Raw genomic sequence first — 21,249 nt, 5'->3', positions numbered from 1 at the left:
TTTATGGCATGGAGAAACAAGTGGAAAGTTGAATAGACTTATGGATAGAGACATGGCTGAATGGATAAGAAGCTGGAAGGTGTAGTAATGGGGTCATTTTTTTTCTGGCAGCTCTATCGAAAAACCTTTAGGTTGCGCTCACTCTTTGCAGTCAGCCCTGCATTGTGTTCCCATTTACTTTTAAGTCTCATCCACATTTTTTCTAGCAAGTTGCACATCCATCTTTTCAGCAAACTGAAGGTCTATGTCTGTGTATATATATGTGCTCAGAGGGTCCTACCTGTGTGTTTTGTATTCCCTGACTGTGTGAAAGTGTGCACCCTGTGTGTGTCAGTGTGTGTAGTGCTGGCTTAGTCTAGTGCTGCAGGGCGCTGTGGTGTGTTGCTGCTCGTCTCCCGCTGCCATAGAAACACTGTGGTAGGCAAACTGCTGCTGCTGCTGCTGCTTTCTTACTCCATTTTCTACTCTCTACTTCCTCAGCGCCTCCAAATTAACGCCCATTCCGCCTCACATAACATGTCTGCCCTCCACAGACCATTGGCGGCATTGCAGCAAGATGGTTCAGACGAACACTATCCTCAGTAATACTAACAAACCCCCCATCTCCCATTTTGCTTCTCGGCTAAACATAGTGGGGATGTGTCGCTAAAGTACTGTGGTTAGGAGATTCATTACCATAGATCTGTGAAATATTTATTGTCTGGTTATTGAAAGAAAAGCCTGGTTTGGTTTCTCATTAGCTTTGACACACCAAGATTCACTTTGGTGTCATTTAGGCGTTTTTAATAAGCCAGTCCCTGTGTTTAAAAAAAAAGACATCCCATGCTCTTCAGTTGGATGGCCTCTTTTTAATGAGAAAAAATGTACAGATCTTCCGGATGTGTTTTATTGTATATCAGATGTATTTTAAGAAGTTTCTAAGTAAACTTCCCCGCTCGTGAAATTGTCTGCTTCAGACTCATGCTCTGTAATGCAGTGATGCTCTGTGTCCCATGTTAACTTACTGAGCTGAATGGCAAATACCATCTATTTCAAACAACACAGGAGAGATACATCAAGTAGATCTGTACTAATGTGTGCATGCAGCATGCATTTCCAATTAACTTTTTTTTTCCTTTTTTTGTAAAAAGAGGTGAGCTTTGGTTCAGACAGTCCACTTACTTAGCCGACACCTTGTACTGATGGTGTGTTTGGCTTAAGCAGAGGCAGACATGTCTCGTAAACCATAGTTTAAACCTCTTTTATTTCCTGCGGGGTATTTCAACATAAAGGATTACCTACTCAAGCACACTATCTATTAAAACTATGGGGGAAATTTTATAATTTCTAAGTTTAGAGTTTAATATCTCTGGATATGTTTATCATCTAGTCATGGATACCAGTTGTGTTACTGCTAGAATAAGAAATCAAGGGGGGCGTCCGAGTAGTGTAGCAGTCTATTCCATTGCCTACCAACACGGATATCGCCAGTTCGAATCCCCGTGTTACCTCCGGCTTGGTCGGGCGTCCCTACAGACACAGTTGTCTGCGGGTGCACCCCGTGTGGCGACTCCACATGTTTTGGAGGAGGCATGTGGTAGTCTGCAGCCCTCCCCAGATCGGTAGAGGGGATGGAGCAGCAAATGGAGCGGCTCAGAAGAGTGGGGTAATTGGCCAAGTACAATTGGGGTCAACAAAAAAAAGGGGGGTGTCAACAAAAAAAAAAGATATCAATGTTGGATACATCTGTGGTATTTTTAGAGGATGTCCTACTCTTCTATCATGTATTTTGAAATACCCTCTGGGTAACTGGATGAGGAGTCTGTGTGCTGTTTACCAGGATTGGGCAAATTGCTCCTAAATGTTTTAAATTTATTTCAAATAACGGGGGGAGAAAATAATTGAAAAACACTGATGCTGTTGATGTGGCCAGCGTTTGATAATTTTGCAATCACTACTACTAATATTGCCATTTCAAAGTAAAAAATCACTGTAGCTCGAAAGAAGTGCTCTCACATTCAGTCTTGTTTATTGTTTATTTGTTGACTGCGATCAAATGTTTCATTCCTAAACAACCAGCACAACATCCGAGTTTTGACATAGAGCACGAGAGCTCTGTCACCAGTCTCCGGCTATACTTTTGCCCAGGCCTGCTGCCTACACGGCCACAGGGTTCATCAGTTCTTGCTCTTTTTGAGTTTTGATGATGACGTTGTTTGTCTGGTCACTCCACTACACTCTGAATGGGCAGGCGAAGGAGCTTCCCACCTACAAGGACAATGACTTCATCAACGATGGGCAGAAGATCTACATCGACGAGGAGAACAAGAAGATGTTCCTGGAGAAGCTGAGGAAAGACGTGGAGGTACGGACAGGAAGTTGGTGTGAATGATGTGGATGATTATGTGGAAAAGTACATCTCTGAGGGGATGATGATGATGATGATGGGAAGATGCTTCCCCTCTGTGTTATGTTGACACTAACATGAACCTGCATTACAGACTCAACCATCCCATATTTTTTTAAAAATGAATATACTCATAGTATATGATTATATACTATATTGTAACTTGCATGGATAAGTAGACACGTTGGTCCTTGACTAACGGGTCTGACCCTTTAGTCGAGCAGTTAGCAATGTCTCCTGCAGTGTGGGCGATACGGGCTCGCGTCCTGGCCGCAGCAGTTCCTGTGGTTGCCCCCCGAATTCGCTGCAATATGTATATGTAAATGAATATACTCATAGTATATGATTATATACTATATGTATATGTAAATGAATATAGTATATGAATATACTTATAGTGGGCAGCACGGTGGCACAGTGGTTAGCACGGTTGCCTCACAGCAAGAAGGTCCTGGGTTCGAGCCCCGGGGAAGTCCAACCTTGGGAGTCATCCCAGGTCATCCTCCGTGTGGAGTGTGCATGTTCTCCCCATGTCTGCGTGTGTTTCCTCCGGGTGCTCCAGTTTCCTCCCACAGTCCAAAGACATGTAGGTCAGGTGAATCGGCCGTACTAAATTGTCCCTAGGTGTGTGTGTGTGTGTGTGTGTGTGTGTGTGTGTGTGTGTGTGTGTGTGTGTGTGTGTGTGTGTGTGTGTGTGTGTGTGTGTGTGTGTGTGTGTGTGTGTGTGTGTGTGCGTGCGTGCGTGTGCGTGTGCGTGTGTGTGGGCCCGCCCTGTGATGGACTGGCGGCCTGTACAGGGTGTCTCCCCACCTGCCACCCAATGACTGCTGGGATAGGCTCCAGCATCCTGCGACCCCGATTGGGATAAGCGGCTTGGATAATGGATGAATGAATGAATATACTCATAGTATGTCACTTAGATGAAAGCACCCATTTAGTGGCATATATCGCCCATTGTAACAATATACAAAGGCTGATTGGAGAATATGGTGTGTTTTTTAAAAAGCTAAGGCCTAGCTTGTATTCGATGTGTGGTCGATGACCTCACGCTTAGTCGCAGTGTCATAGATTTTAAGTCAGAGCCGGACTTTTTGCTCTGTCTTCCCATCTCTCTCCTTCCTTTATTTCCTGTCTATCTTCACTGTCTGGTCCAATAATGGCAACAATTGTCAGAAAAAAGTCTTAAAAAGAAAATGTGGTTGCTATTTATATCTTTGACTTTCTTTTCTCTGTTCTGTCTGTTCTATTTATTTCACTCTCCCTCTTAACGCCATCCTCTGCTTCACTCCTTTGCTGCTCTTCTCCCTATACTTAACCCTCCTTCTCCTCTGCCTTTACCCTTTATGGTCTCTCCCTCCTGCCCTCTCTCCCCACTCCCCTTTCTCTGTCTTCCCTCACTTTGTACCTCATCTTCCTTCATACCTTCTCTCCTCCTCCTCCTTCCTTGCCTCCTCCTCATCAGTTCCTGGCCCAGCTGAAGCTGATGGACTACAGTCTGCTGGTGGGGATTCACGACGTGGAGCGAGCTGAGCAGGAGGATGTGGAGAGCGAGGACAACGAGGGCGAGGAGGAGGGCGAGAGCGACGGCGGCGGCATTGGGACACCGCCTGACAGTCCCAGCAACACCCTGGACAGCACGAAGCCCCTGTCCCCCGGAGAGTTCGATCCCACCATCGACGTCTATGCCATCAAAAGCAACGAAAGTGAGTGGCACACGACTTCTGTTTCAGCAACTCCGTAAGAGCGTGCGTGGCTGTAACTTTTGCATTACAAGAAAAGTTGGTCCACACATGTCCACATGTGATCGCACACACTGGCTTGTTTTAACTCTGTTGCCCCATTGTCATAATACATGAGAGTGCAAGCATGAGTGTTATGTATTTGCAGAAAAATGCTGTGTTTTACATGACATCAAAAAGCCGAAGACACTAATCATGAACAGAGAGCACTCCCTGCTGTCGGTCATGTGCTCATACAAAAGTTGCAATATGAGAGATCTGCTGCAACAAAAAAAAAAACACTCACCACCCCCACCATGAAATCCATTCTGTAGAGTTTGACGGTCTGTTGCTGTGCGTCTGTACCAGCCGATTTCTGTCACATTAAGCCAATGTTAATGCAAGTTTTGTGTAGAATGAGAGATTTTCAGCATGCGTGCACTGGTTTGTACCCTCAGGCGCTCCCCGAAAGGAGGTGTACTTCATGGCCGTCATAGATATCCTGCAGCATTATGATGCCAAGAAGAAGGCTGCCCATGCTGCCAAGACTGTCAAACATGGGGTATGAAGCTTGGGTCTTTGGGATAGCACTTTCTTAATAATTTTCCCCACATAATGTTGTGTATTTTTCTGTGATATTGCGTATATGGTAAAATGTCCCTTAAAATAATAAGCATTGCTAAATGTGTGTGCGTGTGTAAAAGTAAGTAAATGGTGTGTGCTGTGAACAGTTTGATTCCCCGCACACAAACAACACATGCAATATGTCACCGACATACACACAAACATATGTGATTGAATTCCTTGTTCCTTGTTCTTCCAGGCAGGAGCTGAGATCTCCACCGTGAACCCTGAGCAGTACTCCAAGAGGTTCTACGATTTTATCACCACTATCCTGTCATAGCCCCCAGGAGAGACGGGGGGGGGGGGCAACGGGAACATAGGGAAGGGAGGGCAAGAGAGAGGAGAGGTAGGGCGGAGGATAGAGGTGACTTGAGAGAAACCGCAGAGCGGCCGAGAGAGTACAAGTTGCTGCTATGCGATGGCTTTAGCATTACTCCCTCTCCCTCACGGTCTCCTCATCACTTCCCCTTCTCCTTCTCTCTTTCCTTTTGGTTGGGTGCCACGCTCTGCAGCTATAAACCATCATTCGTTTACATTCATCCTCTCTGTTGGGTTTTGTTCTTATGTTACTTTGGACCATAAGGGTGAGGAAAGCAGAAGTTCAAGTCAGTATTTTTTCTCTTTTTATATAATTTGTTTGTTATTGTCTGTTTATTTGGGAATGTGGCTTTTTTTTTCTTTAACTGCCTCTTATGCCACATCCCACACCCTACATTGTTGTTGTTGTTGTTGTCGTCGTTGTTGTAGTTTTTTGGTTATTTTTCCATTCTAATGCGAGGAGGAGGTGGGGGCAGGTGTGTCCTATGGTTTAGTGCGAGGTTGTGAGGTGCTCAGAGGTCCAAAAACAGCAGTGTGAGGTCGCTGTAGAAGAGGGTTTGAGCGGGACATAAGCAGGAAGTTTATGTTGAGCCTCATTCAGTGCAATTGCTTAGCTTCAGGAAGTCTTCCAAAATGCCAGCAACCCAGCTCCACACATTTTGCCGTACATAAACTCAGCTGAACTAACTCTCCTGTTTGAGTCCCTTCATTTGTCACTGGCATTTAAGACCCCCACTCCCTTTAACACTGGCTGTTGCCCTTCCCCAGCCATCTTCCCGAATTCACGATTAATGCAAGCGACTTCTGGGTTACCTGTCCACCACACACTCAAACTTGCACCACTCCTCATTTAAGCTAAGGTCAGTCATTTCCAGTGAATCATAAGGCTTTGTCTAAAGCAATGTGTCTCGTGTTTGTGAGCGGGCTGCTTTGTCCCCTTAGCTTTGCACAGCCCTTCTTTGACCATAGGATGGCTGGGCAAGGCCTCTGTCAGCCCTGAGGACATGTGCAATGAGGGAAAGCAGGACTAGTGCACGGGCTTGCAACTGTTCCAAAATATTCAGGAACTTCCCTTCTCTCTGATTGAGAAGAAAAAATTGCATTGTACTGTAGTCCCCGGATCATTCCCTCCCACAGGGAACAATCCAAAAGGTGGTGGTCGATGATTGTAACTCCTTGCGATCTTCCGAGAGGGTGTCTGCTTTGAAACGTCATTAGCCCTTAATGTCCCGTTACCATCAGCACCTTACGAGCAAATTCTAAAATATTGCACTTTTTACTTTTTAAATTTGTCATTGGTGAATAGGAGTTCTTGATCTGTTACATGCAGCGCAACAAGCGCACTTTAAAGCCAACAGCACCAGCGCTCTTAGACCAGGATCTCGGAGGCCCCAATCCCAAAACCTCCTCCGACCACATCCTGTGCATAATGGGCACTTTCTGAAGATCTAAGGGGGACGGAGTGAGGGAATGAATTGTAATGTGTGATACGGCTCATGGAAGAGGGTTTAACTCTGTTAGGGCTCATACACCAACCTAATGCAGTCTTTTTTAGAGGTGCGCCATAAGGCATCAGTGGCGGGCTTTGGGATGAGGCCTTATTGTCCGACGTACAACTGCGCCCGCGCATTCAGGGCGGAAAGATGAGTTTACCTCCGACATCGAACCAGCACACACACCCCAGCGGCGGTAAACGGTGTGTGTGTGTGTGGGAAGAGGAGCCAGGATGTAAAGATACTTTAGTTGTAAGTCGTTACGAGTCACTCCAGCCTCATTGGTCTCTTCTCTAACCCGCCTGTGAGTCTGTCAGTCATTGTTGTGTGTCGTTATTGCTGTTTTTGTTCTCATTGTTGATGTTGTTCAAGGGCGGTTTATCTGTGTTTGAATTTGGCAGAATTACAAGTCAATGTGGTATTTTTTTTCAGGTTTTTTTTTTAATATATATTCTTTTTTGTATATTTTGCACAAGAGAAGAGGAACCAAATGTTATGCATAGTATCCCAATTAGTTGATGTGGTCTTAACAAGGGAAATGCAATATATCTGTGTGTAACTGAGAAGAGTGTGTGTGTGTGTGTGTGTGTGTGTGTGTGTGTGTGTGTGTGTGTGTGTGTGTGTGTGTGTGTGCAAGCGTGCGTGCGTGCGTGTGTGCGTGTGTGCGCGTGTGCGTGTGTGTGTGTGTGTGTGTGTTGTTAATCAGTTCTGGATAATCGTCTAAAACAAATAACTTTGTCCTCCTTGACTCTTAACCCACCCAAAAAGCTTCCATCACAATATATTAGTTTAGATATCATAGATAATATTCACAGTTATATTTTTACATTGCGTTTTAGTCATTAATTGTTGTATTAGGAAAAAAAAAGGAAAAGGAAAAAAAGGAGAGACGCCCCACCCTCAAGTGAATGACGGTGCCGTGGTAAATGAAGTATGATACTGCTTGAATTTGTACAATGCTTCAATAATATATGTACTGTAAAAGACAAAAAGGCAGAAAAAAAATGCATGTTGCAGGACTCTGTTTCCTTTCCCTTCACTAGTCTTTGTTGTCGGCTGTCCAGCTCCCCCTGCCTGCATCCCTCCACTTTAAGCAGGTCTGTGTGCTATATTATACAGTGTAATGTCCAGCTCCCCCACCACCACCACGCTTTTAATAACTGTGTTTTCATTGTATACACTGTGCAAGAGGTGTGCCTTTATTCTCCGAAATAATTTAATTTTGTATTTTGTAATCTTTTTTTAAAACAAAGGTAAAAGGTTATTTTAATAATAGGGTGTTTAATTTGACGTGTATTTCCGGAATTTGTTTTCCACCCACCTACCTATCCCCCATGTAAAGTTGTGTTCATGTTACTCTGTTACGTTGATGAGGGTAAAGACAACTGTAAATGGCTGTCTCTAGTTTGGAGGTTTTCTGTTTTGGCTCTATAGATCCTGAGCTGCACTGGGGCGGGGTGACTGATCCCTCCACATCTACAGGAATCTCTTGCCTCCTTCCCAGTGTTGAGACGGTCTCTGTGCTAGACCCTGCATTTGTGTGTCCCTCAGCTGGTCCTGCCTTGGTCAAGAAAGTGCGTGTGTGTGTGTGTGTGTGTGTGTGTGTGTGTGTGTGTGTGTGTGTGTGTGTGTGTGTGTGTGTGTGTGTGTGTGTGTGTGTGTGTGGACATGCAACATGAAATGTGTGTACACCTTTGTTTGGATGTCGTGTTTTAACAGTGCTCATCCTCCTCAACCACGGGAGTCTGTCCCTGTTGACCATCTTCTCTTCATCACAAACTGGTCATCCTCAAACGTCAGTGTCAGAGTTCAGGGATGTGATTGTATTTTCTGTCTGGGTTTGGGATTTGATCTGTGTCAGACATGCAGCTCCCACTGATTTTCGAAGGTTTGTGTTTGTGAGATTTTTTGTTTTTTGTTTTTTTTGGCGCTGTTACTGCCACCCTTTTTTGCATTGCCTCCCACACATCCCTGGTATTGACCCACCAGCTTACCTGTCTGCTGCCAGAGAGCATAAGAAAGTGGCTAACGTGAAGCCAGTTCTAAGATGCTATTTATGTGTGCTTTCATTGGATGAGCTGTGTTTTTTATAGCCTCACTTAACTCATACCCAATATATATATTGTCTTGTAAAACAAATTAACTTCCAGTTCGCTTGACTGTTTGGCCCTGGTGCCCCCCCCCCCCCCCCCATAATATGAAAATGAACAATCTATACATAGAACACAGAGGAGTGCATGCTGGGAGTGCGAGTGGGTTGTTTTCATTTTTAAGAACCTTAACTGTGGATCCATTGTAAAGGAAGCCAAGTGCAATGACGGACTTCAGTGGATGCAAAGTTACAGCTGTTAGCACACACGGGCCTTCCTGCTCTGCTATGAAGTGTTTTGTCAGTGCTGTCGTATTCAACCCTTGAGAATAATGTTCCACACACCCATCCTACCCCTTGACCCCAACTGCCTCTTGACTCCTCCAACCACCCTGCTGCCGCCATGTTTTTGCCAAAAGGACCGTTCCCATTCTGTGCATCTTGTTTCGGCAGTCCAAACTACCGCCCATGACTTTGAAGAATATTGTATGGTGTATAATGTATCTGGGGGTTTTTTTTTTCCGAATTGAATTTGTTTATTTTTTTATTGTGTATTCTGGGAGATGGTGTGAGGTGTGTGTCGCTGATGTAAAAAAAAAAAAGAAAGAAAAAAAACTTGTAGAAAGTTCATAGCTATTGGAAAACAGACTTGTGAACATGTGTTTTATCACCTTTTAAGGGAATATGAGACTATAAATAGAAATAACTTGACACCAGGCAGAATCTGCAGGGCTGGGGTCATTTCCAATCAACCCTCTGATAATGAGAAATCCAACTATTATTTGAGAACGAACAAAAACAAAGAAATGTGATTGATTTGCATGTAAAACTGAACCCGTGCCGGGTGGGGGAGGTTCTCTGCAGGTTGTGCCTCGGTGTCTGAAGGGCCCAGAGCAAGTTTATGCATTGCTAAAGCGTTAATGTGTACGTGTATGTATGTGTGGGTGTGTGTATGTTTATTGCTGTCTGACCACGATCAGTGGGAGTCTTCTCTCCTCGCAGAGAGGCCAACTGATCTTTTCCGATGTTTGTTGTTCAACACATATGGTGATGATGATGATGATGATGATACACTCCATTCCATAAGCATTCACTCAAACCAATTAAAGCACTTGGTCTGCTTAACTCAGTCTACTTCTCAAAGTGTACTTCTTCGCTGTGTATTAATCCTTGTTTTCCTCCATTGTTTTTTTTTTCATGACGTCACATTACAGGTGGCTGTTGTTCAGGCTCATAACCATGCAAAATAATTGACATGAAATCAGTTACAAGACCCAACAAATCTGAACGCGTTTTTTAGATGCCACGAGTAATTTGACTCATTTTCCGATTGACTCATTTGTCTTACACCACACGTGTTATATTGCGTTTTAATTGTCGACTGTAAGGTTTTTTGTTTGTTTTTTTTCCTTCCTCCGACCGTATAAACCTCTCATGACTGATCTGCAGTTACATCGATCTGGGCTTTGATGAGCATTTTTTCAGCGTGGTCACTGCTTAAATAACGAATAAACAGCAGAGGTCAACATATTGCGTTCATGTTTTTTTTAAGTGTCGCGTGGGTGTCAACTTCCGCTACACTCTCAGTTGGAAGTATTAACACTCGGTATGTACGGTGGCCTACGGTCGTAATGGCGAATCCAGGTCGTCCGCGCTGTGATTTAAAGGGCCATTCATCTGACCCATGGCAGGCCTGTCTATACGGAGGTTTTTACTGTTATTTAGATAGATCACGATAAGCGAAAGATTACATGAACAACCCCCGCAACGAACATTAAGAAGTCACTTTTAAAGACCTATTTATAGGTACCAAGAATTAAAAATAATAAGAACCGTATAGGTTACCTCAGGGTCCTAATTAATTAATAATTAAATATATTCGACGTTGAATTTGCATTTTCTGTTTCGCCGTCGCTGCCTTTTAATCGTTGACGTCCGGTAGATGGCTGAGTGATTCATTATAGACCGGTGTGGTTGTAGTTATTGTTTTACATTTACTACAAGCTACCCTTGAGACTGTTAACTCGTTACATGTCAATACAAAAGATAAAGCGGTGTACGGTTGACGTTGGGCTCTCTATCTCTGTCTATCCATCTATCTCTCTCTCTCTATCTCTCTCACACACACACACACACACTTCATATAATCCACATCAGCTGATCCCACAGCCTCGGTGTGGTGCTACGACCGACTCCACACTGCCTGCAGAAACACGTCACGCTGCGTGTGCGTGTCTGTGTGCGCGTGGAGGGGGCTGTCTGACGGGCTGTCAACACCCTCGCTTGTTCGAATCGTCGGTAATGACGTGAGCGTGAAATTAACATAGAAAGATTTAATTTGAATGGAAATAATTAGACGGCAGCTTCGAAGGGCAAATCTGAATTATTTTCAAGCCTTTCAGTCTCGAGAGGACCAACTCGTTTTCCTGTGTTCCCTTTAGCCACAGTAGAGAACTGTAGTAAGTCGTGTTATATACCTCTAATTTCATGATGGCAAATTTTTATCGGGTGTTTTTACCTGACCGCAGGCCGAGCAGATAAACTAAAGTTGTTGTTTTTAATCTCTTTTTTTCAATAGCTGCATCTATGCCAGTTTACAACGCATGTCCATAAATCAACTAATGGGTTGTGTCGCCCCGTTGTTTCTTAAAGAGGAGATCCGTCGTCATGAATGTCAGACCATCCCAGTGTACGTCAATAGCAGGCTATCATCTAATTTATTACACACCATGGGAGGCGACTCATTGAAAGAAATACCAGCATTCATGCCCACGGGCGTGCTATCGTTTTATCTTTATTTCATTTTTTATGGTGACTTTTGGATCATGTTAGACTAAATTAGCCTATAACTGCGAGTGTGAGTATCTTAGACAAAGAAGACATCGGCACAACTGTGCTACCCCCCCCCCCGGCCATACATGAAAACGATTGACAATATATCACATCCGTCTCCACTTTCTTAATTTGATGCCTCAAATATCGGACTCCTACTGTGCGGACCGCAGTGAAAAATCAGAGCTGCTCCGCAGATGGACAAAAAAGTCAGGGTTTTAGGAGGCGTGTTTAAATCGAGCCAACGCATCGTCTGATCTTTACACACACACACACACACACACACACACACACACACACACACACACACACACACACACACACACACACACACACAGCACCACATTTCCACCGTCGGTCCAATCTGGAGAACAAGCCGAGACAACCGCGCCGCAGACAATAAACAAAGACGGGGTCGCCATGTGCGCCGCAGCTGTTGTACTAAACAGAAACCCGAGACGCAGCGACCTAATGGCCGCCAGGGGGCAGACTGCTCCACGAAAACACTGCAAAGAGCGAAAGCGAGCGAGAGTCTTGTTCTTATTTATCTATTTTATTTTATCAGCTGTATTTTTTCCTCGTGTTGACGCTTTGGTAATATTGTTCATCTGACATTTATGCCAATAAAGCATACTGAAATTGAAAATTGAGAGAGCGACGCCACCAATTCTTCCATCAGACACCAGCTGCTGACAACGGAGGATACAAGACATTTGCATATATGTCGAATAAACCGAGATTATTCAGTCTTATTATACTTCAGATAGATGCGCAGCCAAACTGGGTAGAGGGAATTAGACAGGCAGCACCGTGCTCCGTTGCCTCTCACACAGACTGGTACTTTAAGATGGAGGCATGTCAGTAGGCGACTTTCTTGAGATAAGGTCCTTTATTGACTAATTTGAATCATAATACGTTCTTTAAAATGCAAAACTTAATACGGCAAGGCACCTAAAATATACATAAAGCACTTTATGTAGCTAATATGGATATTGTTTCAAATAGACATTAAGCTCATTATATGTGCTACCTACTTATAACCCATCCAAGCTACATTTGGATTGACTTGCAACATGCATCTGCAGACAATATAAAAAAGTGCACACTGCTAATTAGATAATACAAGTTTTAATCTACTATGAAGACGTACTTAAGTCAATATTTAAGGTGGAAATGAAATTCTCTTTAGATGGCAGTCTGCACCATTAGGCTGGCTGGTATTTCTCCACTCCTTCCAGTAAGACCTCCGAATATCCAGGGGAGTAATACCTGGAACAAGATGAGACACTTGAGCACACATCTGCAGAAAGGATGATAGAAGAGTGAGACAGCTTTTTATTCACAGTGAAATATGTGTAAAGTATTTCTCCTTTATTATCCAGATTGTGCTACTCACAGGGACATTTTTTTCATATTTTGGATTCTCTACACTGACGGCCCGTCAGATTTGGAAATCCATTTTACGATCCCACCCGTTCATCTTAAAGTTCCTACTCCCAGCTTTGTTGCAGATCTTTTCACTCTTTGTCCAAGCATAGACAAGGTCCAGAAGTCTAAAACAAAGACCAAAGCAGGCAGAGCCTTGGCCCCTCAGCTTATAGTCTGGGTAAATCCCTTCTTACAGGTATGAGCTAGTCTCGTTGTTCTGCTTTACCGGTTTTTATTAGTTTCATATTTAGCTGCTTTTTAATTTACCCTCATTGCTGATCTAGCATAATGCAATTATATTGAATCTCACTATTTTTTACAGTTTGTTATGCAATTTTGAAAGGGGTAAAAGAGTGCTTTATCATCTTGTAAATATGATAGTATACAGTTGACAGGATGGACAAGAGCTAGTTAGGAGATAAAACGCGACATTGTTCATGAGCTGGATTCAACCCTACAACCTCTGGAGTTCACAGGATCACACAACCCAGTGAACCACCAAACAGGGCACCAGTTCTTCCATCAAATGACCAAAAGACTAAGTGTGTGTGTGTGTGTGTGTGTACAAACGTACGTACCTGACAATCTCCTCGGGGTAACAGCTGTTGATGGAGTCGATGTACTCCTGCAGGCCGGAGTCTGCCTCAGCCTTGATCTCCTGCAACTTTTTCAGCCCCCCACTGGTGACAAACAGACGCCGTGCCTTACTGTCATGAGGCAGCACCTAAAGGAAGGAGGAGAAAAGACTGTCACCACCTTCCAGCAATGCAAAGGTCTGTGAAGTGGTGTGGTAAACTGAAAGAACATTCAAACAAAAGAAATGTCTTTTTTTATCATGCTCAAACCAAGTCATCAGAGTAAGAGAATACATTATCACAAAAGAGATGAGGCTACTTCACATACTCAGAATATGAAGTGCATGTCCACAATGTCTTGGCCTATTTTACATTTGTTATTGCTGTTATCTAGTATTAGGGCCATCTTCTCTACTGTAAAGACTGTCTTCACACTAGTTTTAACTTTGTTGAGAAGACAAGTTACCTCCACACCAACAGTCTAGAAGCCAACCTTTCCATGCCATAGAACAAGATGAGTACCCAATGGAGAGAAAATAACAGATAAAAAAATAAAAAATAATTTCATCTATTTGTTTTCTTTAAACAATGCTTAAGTGACTTTAGCCAGTAAAGTACACATCTAAAATCTACTTATATAAATATTAATACTGTGATGTGGCAGGCAGGCTGAATCAGCAGTGGCTTTTTCACCAACTAGGAATTAATGTGTTTGTGTGTGTGTGTGTGTGTGTGTGTGTGTGTGTGTGTGTGTGTGTGTGTGTGTGTGTGTGTGCGTGTGTGTGTGCATGTGTGTGTGCGTTTCTGCAAGATGTGTACCCCATGACACACTAGGCATAGAAAGTGTGTGTGTGTGTGTGTGTGTGTGTGTGTGTGTGTGTGTGTGTGTGTGTGTATGTGTGTGTGTGCATGCATGCGTGCGTGCGTGCGTGCGTGCATGTGCGAACAAACCAATAAACAAATTTAAAAAAAATTAAAAAAATAAAAGCATGACAAGTCGTGACAAATTCTTTTTTTTTCTAATTATCATTGTGAAATTGAGGCTGTTAAACTACTGCTAGACTTACTGGAAAATGTGCATGAGTGTCTGTGTTGAGCAGATGATTTTGGGCAATAAATCAGATTTGGTTTTGTCGGAACATGTTTCTGTGTGTTCTCCCAACAGCCTGCCCCAACCTCATCACCTTATTAGGCTGTTTTTCAAAGTGAAAGTGACAAGTTTGACTAGCTCATCCTTTCATGAATAGCAAACGTGACTAAGGAAACCATTAACATGTATGAGGTTCACGGCTAGTTAGTCACACATTCACATACCTTGCTGAACTGGCAAGCCACATGTTTGAGGATATTACTCGGAGCATCATAGAGCAGAGGCTCAAGGGCTGGAAGGTAAGTGCATTTTTGCAAGATACCCTTCAGAGCCTTTTTACACTGTAATGAAAAGAACACAAAGAGTATTTCCTGACTATCAAACTCATTCACTCAAACATTTTTTTGTCTGATCTTAAATAATGTGGACAGCCTCCACAGCTTTATTCTTGATCCTTGCATCTCTAAATTAACTTGGATAAATGGAAAAAAGCGTTGGAGATGTATCCATTTTTTTCATTATTTTGGTATGTCTTTTTGATATTAGATAAATCGTTGAAAACCAATTGCCACAGCTTTTAATGAGGCCAATATGTGATCGCCATTAGTAATGACACATCCTGATTGTAGCATTTACTTTGACCTGCAGGTCCTCGGAGCTCTTGGCATCCATGTATAGCTCCAGCAGTTTGGGCAACAGGTTGGCGTTGGCCACGGCCCTGGCGTGCTCCGGGGTGTGGCGCCCTATCTGTCCGATGGCCCAGGCTGTGGCCGACTTGATGTGATTCTCCTGTTCTTCAGCCAGACACAGGGCCAATTGGGGCACTCCCTAGAGGGTGGGAGGGCACACAGCAGGATGGTTCTTTTTTTTAAGATTCTCTTACAATTGTTAAAACAGATAGTATAACATAAAACCTGACAGCAAGGCTGGGCCATTCTACCAAATGAAGCTGCCTCAAAACTTAAAGCAGCAGTAGACAACCTTTTTGCTTTAACTTGTCATTATGAAATAAATAACACCATCTATGTCATTACTGGTTCATACTGAACATACTGGTTCCCTATAAGCCCGCTGTCACTATGCAATTCTGTCTGCCACTGGATACAATCTCACGGGAAAATGAAGGCTCGATTTACGGTACAAAGGAAGTGCACAACAATTGCACAACCAAAATCAGATAATAGCACTTTTATTTTCCCCGATAGCTATCAATAGCTATCCCCAATAGTGGAAACAGCAGACGGTGGAACAACCAAAGTGACAGTGGAAACTCTGCCCGGCAAGAGGAAAAGAACCCTGTTGATGGAGGAGTCAAAGAAGGCGAAAAGGGAGAGTGATAGGAACAGAGCTAAAACAAGTGTGACCCTCGGATGGGCATTCACTCGATGGAGAGAGCTCCAGTGTTGTGTCAGAGTCTTTTTTTCCTTCAAGATCTGTTTCCAACCAGCCAGACGAAAGCGATCGCATGGAAACAGTTCAGCTATCATTTACGATTAGGTTACGCTAAGTGTTAAGTTGAGCTTAGGGTTAGGTTGAGGTTATGTTAAGGTTAATCAAGCATCCTGGTGTTGTATCAAACTCTGGCTTGGGGGAAACATCTCAACGGGGAAACAGAGTTCAATACAGCACCCGGGACTTGAGAGGGTTCCAAACTGACATCCAGTTGGTTTCTTTCTACTGGATCAGTAAGTAACACAACCTGCCTACTTATTAATACCTTTTGTTTTACTCTGTCTTTATCAGAGCACTGAGATTGGGGTTTCTAGTTCCAATTGGGATTCTTACGGTTGTTTTTTGCTTTGGAAAGTAGCCAGGCTGCTAATAAATGGAAAGTGATCCGGTTGTCTTCACGACAGCAGCGCAAAGAATAAAAACACTTGGAAATGCTAGGGGAAAAGTTGTCTACAGCCGCTTTAAAAAAAGAAGTTCATAAGTATTGGTTTCTATTGGGTTACTGGACAGGAGAATGTTGGTGATACATGGTCAGGGTGAGAAAAAGATAGGAAGAACGGTCTTTGTACCTTGGATACAATGACAGCCATGGCAAGGTTCTCAGTGTGAGCCGCCACGTATCCTAACATCATGATGCCCGGCAGCCGCACGTTGCCACGGCAATCGCCCAGGTAGTCGACAACTGCTGCTATGCCACCAGAATTCACAATCAATTGGGACAGCTGTACACCAACACACACACACACACACACACACACACACACACACACACACACACACACACACACACACACACACACACAAGTTGTTGCCTGTGAATGTGTGCTTGTTTGTGAGGATGCGCATGTATGTAAATTTAAATGTGTGTGCATCAGTGATATGGACTACCTCAGGTGTGTGTTTAATCACCTCCCTCATCAGGGTGGTGACATTTTTCTTAACACACTCATCAGGGTCCCGCAGGCAGGCCAGCGCTGTCGGGAAGATCTCGGCCTCCACCACCATCTCTGCCAAGTTGACAGAATGCTTACTGATCTGGCTCAAGGCCGACAACACATGTCTCTGGATGGGAGACAAGAACAAATAGAAGTTGGAGGAGAAGGCTGAGAGAGAAGGAAAATAGATAACCCACTGGGTTCCTACTTATTTTGGCTTATCAAATTCAATAAATTGATGAAGTTATAGTGTAATTTCAGAGGCCAACATTCAACAGCATCTTTGTTCCTTGGTTAGATTGTTTTTCCTATTTTGGTTTTGTTCAAACAGATCATTTGAATCTACTGGTCTGACTAGCTACAACTATGACTAAGAATTAGTCTACTTTTCACACATTTTCCAGGCCTGGAAAAGCTCATTTTCAATTTTCATGACTTTTCCAGGTTTCCAAGGAAACCATTGTTGAGTGTTCAAGTGCACAGTACACAACACATAATGTTTATGGATCTTGATCTGAATCAAAAAAGACTAAACTATCATAAAATTCTGAATAAATTGATACAGGACACAAAATTGCCTACTACACAAAAGTCTTTTGAATTTCAATTTTTCAGTTTTTCTTTTCCACTGACAGCCAAATGCACTTCAGACAGGGATGGTGTTTTGTTAAAATCAGGTAAGAAGATGACGAAGAAGAAGAAAAAATAATAAAACAAGGGGGAAGGGACAATCTGTGATAGAAGCAACATCTTAAGTGTGACCAAATAAGACTTTTTTGTTTTATCAGTTTGCAGCCGAAAGTAGTAGTAGTAGTAGTAGTTTTTTCCTGTTAATTTATGTGAAAGAGCAACAACTAATTAAATCTGTCTGTTAAAATCCTTTATGCAGATCATGTGAGAGGATAATTGGCAACTGATTGTTGTTGATACTAATAACACTCGTGAAGCAATAGTTTTAGACACATGTAATGAAAAAAATCTTCCATAAATTAGATGGCATTGAGCCTGCACAGATACTCTAAATTCATGTTTCAATTATCAGATTTTTTAGCAAATATTTCAATATTTAAAAAAAATAATTGCAAAGAAATTTCAAGATGCAAATGGTATCATGATGCAAATTACTGTAATGAGACCATGCAGTGTGATATTAAACAATTCATGACTTTCACCCTTGCTACTATTCATTTTAAATAAACTTTCAGTTGAATTTGAAATGCAGAATATGGCACCCACAAAATGACAGCAAGCAAAAGCCACAGTTCAAAGCAAAGGTGTGTCAAAATAAAATAATTGTCTTGTTTCCTTATGACTGGTCCTTTACCTTGAGTTTGGCATCAGGGTTCAGGATCATCAGCGCCAGGTGTGCAATGGCACCAGTGTCTACCACGGTGTGTGCCAGTTCTGGGCTGTGTTTGCAAATGTCACTAAGGGTAGACGCAGCGATGCGTTTCAGGGCGATCTCCGGCTCCTGGACACACAGCACCAACAAGGGAACTGCACCTGCATCCACAACCAGCTGAGACAGCTCTACAGAGAGATGGGAAGCAGTCAGGGAAACATGAAAATATACACAGTGAGAAGTTGAATGAGCCAGGTGCGTGCGTGTGTGTGTGTGTGTGTTTGTTTGTTTGTGATGATGATGATAATGGAGGGCTCTTGTATGCTTTACATGTGCAAGAAAGAAAATTGCATCCCACTCAAGTGTGTTGTTGCCTTTGGTCAACAGACAAACATAAAAGATAGAAAGAAACAGAGAAGGGCTAAAAATTGAAGCGTGTTGACCTTACGTGCATCATGCCGTGCAATGTAGCCCAGAGCCCAGGCAGCAGCCTCCTTTACGCCAGGGTCAAATTCCTCCAAGGAGAGAACCAGGGCATCAACCCCACCACATGCCACCACTGCTTGGGCCAACTCTGGGGAGTGTTTGGCCACTGCCCGCAGCACAAATGCTGCAGCCTTCTTATAGAACCTCTGTATACACACACACACACACACACACACACACACACACACACACACACACACACACACACACACACACACAAATCAGAAAACTCACAATTTTTTATTTCTTTACTGTCACTGACAGCTGTTGATCTTTCCACCTGACAATATTTCATAATCTGAGGGGCAAGGCAAAGCACTGCGAAAACAATATAAAATGACAACTACAACTAGAGGAAACTGTTTAAGTAGCATCACTTCCCATAACCAACTCAGATGGCTCATAACAAAGAGAGAGACTAGGGGGATGAGAAAGAGATGCATGGAGAAAGAGAGACGCATGGAAAAAAAGACAGACTGAGGTTGTTCTGATAGTAAAGGGCTCTTAGGGTCTGAAGTAGCCCCAAGGCAGAATGCCAAATTGACCCAACACACCCCCTCTTTCTGCAGCATGACCCTGGGGGCCCTGCAGGGTGACAGCTTCGCCTTTCATTCTCTGTCTCACACACACACACACACACACACACACACACACACACACACACACACACACACACACACACACACACACACACATAATCACACATTTACACGGAACAAGTAATCCAACAGAAAGTAATGAAACTTCAAGGCAAACTGCTACAGTTATCTAAATCTAACGAAATGCTGTACTATCGCAGACGTTGAGACACTAACGTTCTGTGAGGCCATGGAGCAGACCAGCTGGGGCAGGATGTCTCCCTTCACTAAAGCCTCGGCCAGGTCGTCACTGTAGTTGGCCAGGCGGCCAAGGGCCAGAGCTGCTGTCTGCTGAATGGTAGGAACCACATCTAACAGCATGGGTCGTAGCAAGGACGTCACACCTGGTGGGAGAAGGGAGGAGTGGGGAGGGGGAGGAAATTGGGACAGGTGGTGGAAATTGGGACAGGTGGTGATGGGAGTAAGAAGATAGAGGGACAAATAAAGTTTCAGTATGTTGGAAAGAAAGAAAGAAAGAAAAAACTTACTAATAGTGGAAGTAGCCCACGTAAAATTACCCTAATTAGCTAAGCTAGTGGGCTGGCTATGTATGTATGTATGTATGTTACCTGCATTTTGTAGGGTTTCTATGTTCTGTGGTCTCGTTGCAAGTTCCGCAACAGTCTGTACAAACTGCAACCTTGATTTCTGATACTGTTCAAACACTGCAAAGTAGACATGATAACGTTAAATTGTTAATGCAAGTCGAGTCTTCCTTTCCCCCGCCAATCAAAACAGTCAGTATACCAGCTCCAGCCTGAGCGACTATCGTCACATCTTACCTTGTAAAATCTGTCGGTGGCTCATTATCACAGATCGGTCAAAGGGAAAAGCGTATCGTGAATGTAAAGCAACGGGTTGTGGTTGATTTACCAAAGAAAAACCATGTCTGAGTCGCAGGTTACGCCGGAGCCTCCGCTTTCCGCAGCATCGAGTTTGGGTTAGCCTGTTAAACGTTGCCCTGGCAACAAACCCGGAAGCGTTTAAGCGCTCTTCCCACTCCCGTGTATAGAAGCTGAGAGGCAGCGCGTCTGTGTCGGCTCACACAGAGCCGCATGGGCAGAAAACAACACTGTCCAAATCACACACCCTATCCACACATCTGGTCAGTTGTTCGGTGATAGACTACGCTGAATACCGACGGACAGACGGACACGGTGGGAGCCCACCACGGCGTACACGTTGTTTGCGTGTACACATGTAGGCTACCGCCAGAGTCAATTTATGGCCGCAGTTTGACACCACCGAAGAATTAAATAACGACCTAAAACAGCCTACTGACAAAATGTAGACGAAAAAAAACCCTCTTTGGTATAAATACAGATAGATAAACATCAAGCAGTGGTTTTCTATTGCTCCGACCAGTCTATAATCACATTGAGAGAAAATGTTATGTATCTGTATTGTTATCTATCTATCTAATTGGGGAGGGTTGGTGACGCTGCAGAAAACATTAGTTGGTAAATTTGTGTCGACCTTGTTGACAGGAGGTAGTCTGTTTCCTTTAAAACCGTAAACGAACACGTAGACAAGTTTGGTTCATTTTGATCAACCACCAGCCGCTTTAGCGAATAGATTAAGAAGAGAAAAAAAGTTTTTCTCCAACTGGCAAAAATTCAAGAATTTAAAACGATTGTCCGTGAAGAATTTCGTTAATTTATTCAGTCGAAACAAGAACGAAAGACCTTTTTATTTTCTCCATTTAAGGTGTCAGGCTGAGTTAAGCCTGTGTTTGCAATAGCATCACAGTTGCCGCCGCTTATTCAAACAAAGGGCAGGAATACGTTTTAGTTCCATTCATATAAGCTGCCATGGTTCAACAGGAGACAACCGCCCAGCAAAA

General features: G+C 43.4%; 2 protein-coding genes across 2 annotated transcripts in view; one reads left to right on the top strand and one right to left on the bottom strand.

The window, feature by feature from the left end:
• The window catches only part of pip4k2aa (phosphatidylinositol-5-phosphate 4-kinase, type II, alpha a), a 39,235-nt gene extending 34,227 nt beyond the window's left edge, over window positions 1-5,008 (top strand). The window contains exons 7-10 of the mRNA XM_056299618.1: window positions 2,231-2,344; window positions 3,849-4,089; window positions 4,563-4,666; window positions 4,928-5,008. Coding sequence (XP_056155593.1) covers window positions 2,231-2,344; window positions 3,849-4,089; window positions 4,563-4,666; window positions 4,928-5,008 — 540 coding nt within the window. The remainder of the gene's footprint in view (window positions 1-2,230; window positions 2,345-3,848; window positions 4,090-4,562; window positions 4,667-4,927) is intronic.
• Window positions 5,009-12,665: 7,657 nt separating this feature from the next.
• spag6 (sperm associated antigen 6) lies at window positions 12,666-20,213 on the bottom strand. The gene is made up of 11 exons (XM_056299741.1): window positions 20,189-20,213; window positions 19,976-20,071; window positions 19,584-19,750; window positions 18,731-18,914; window positions 18,265-18,470; window positions 16,894-17,067; window positions 16,575-16,727; window positions 15,190-15,381; window positions 14,778-14,894; window positions 13,467-13,612; window positions 12,666-12,729 (listed from the first exon to the last, which is right to left on the bottom strand). Exons 1-11 carry the CDS (start codon window positions 20,211-20,213, stop codon window positions 12,666-12,668), a joined length of 1,524 nt encoding a protein of 507 aa, XP_056155716.1.
• Window positions 20,214-21,249: the final 1,036 nt, after the last annotated feature.

The sequence above is a fragment of the Lampris incognitus genome, chromosome 19, assembly GCF_029633865.1.
Source record: "Lampris incognitus isolate fLamInc1 chromosome 19, fLamInc1.hap2, whole genome shotgun sequence".
Classification (NCBI taxonomy): domain Eukaryota; kingdom Metazoa; phylum Chordata; class Actinopteri; order Lampriformes; family Lampridae; genus Lampris; species Lampris incognitus.
This window is presented reverse-complemented; position numbering and strand designations above follow the sequence as displayed.

Excerpts from the sequence above, each read along its gene's own strand:
- spag6 (XM_056299741.1), bottom strand. The coding sequence starts at position 20,213 with ATGAGCCACCGACAGATTTTACAAG. Across the intron at positions 17,068-18,264 it reads ACCCTGATGCCAAACTCAAG|AGACATGTGTTGTCGGCCTT; the intron begins GTAAAGGACCAG and ends TCTCCCATCCAG. Across the intron at positions 16,728-16,893 it reads TGATTAAACACACACCTGAG|CTGTCCCAATTGATTGTGAA; the intron begins GTAGTCCATATC and ends GTTGGTGTACAG.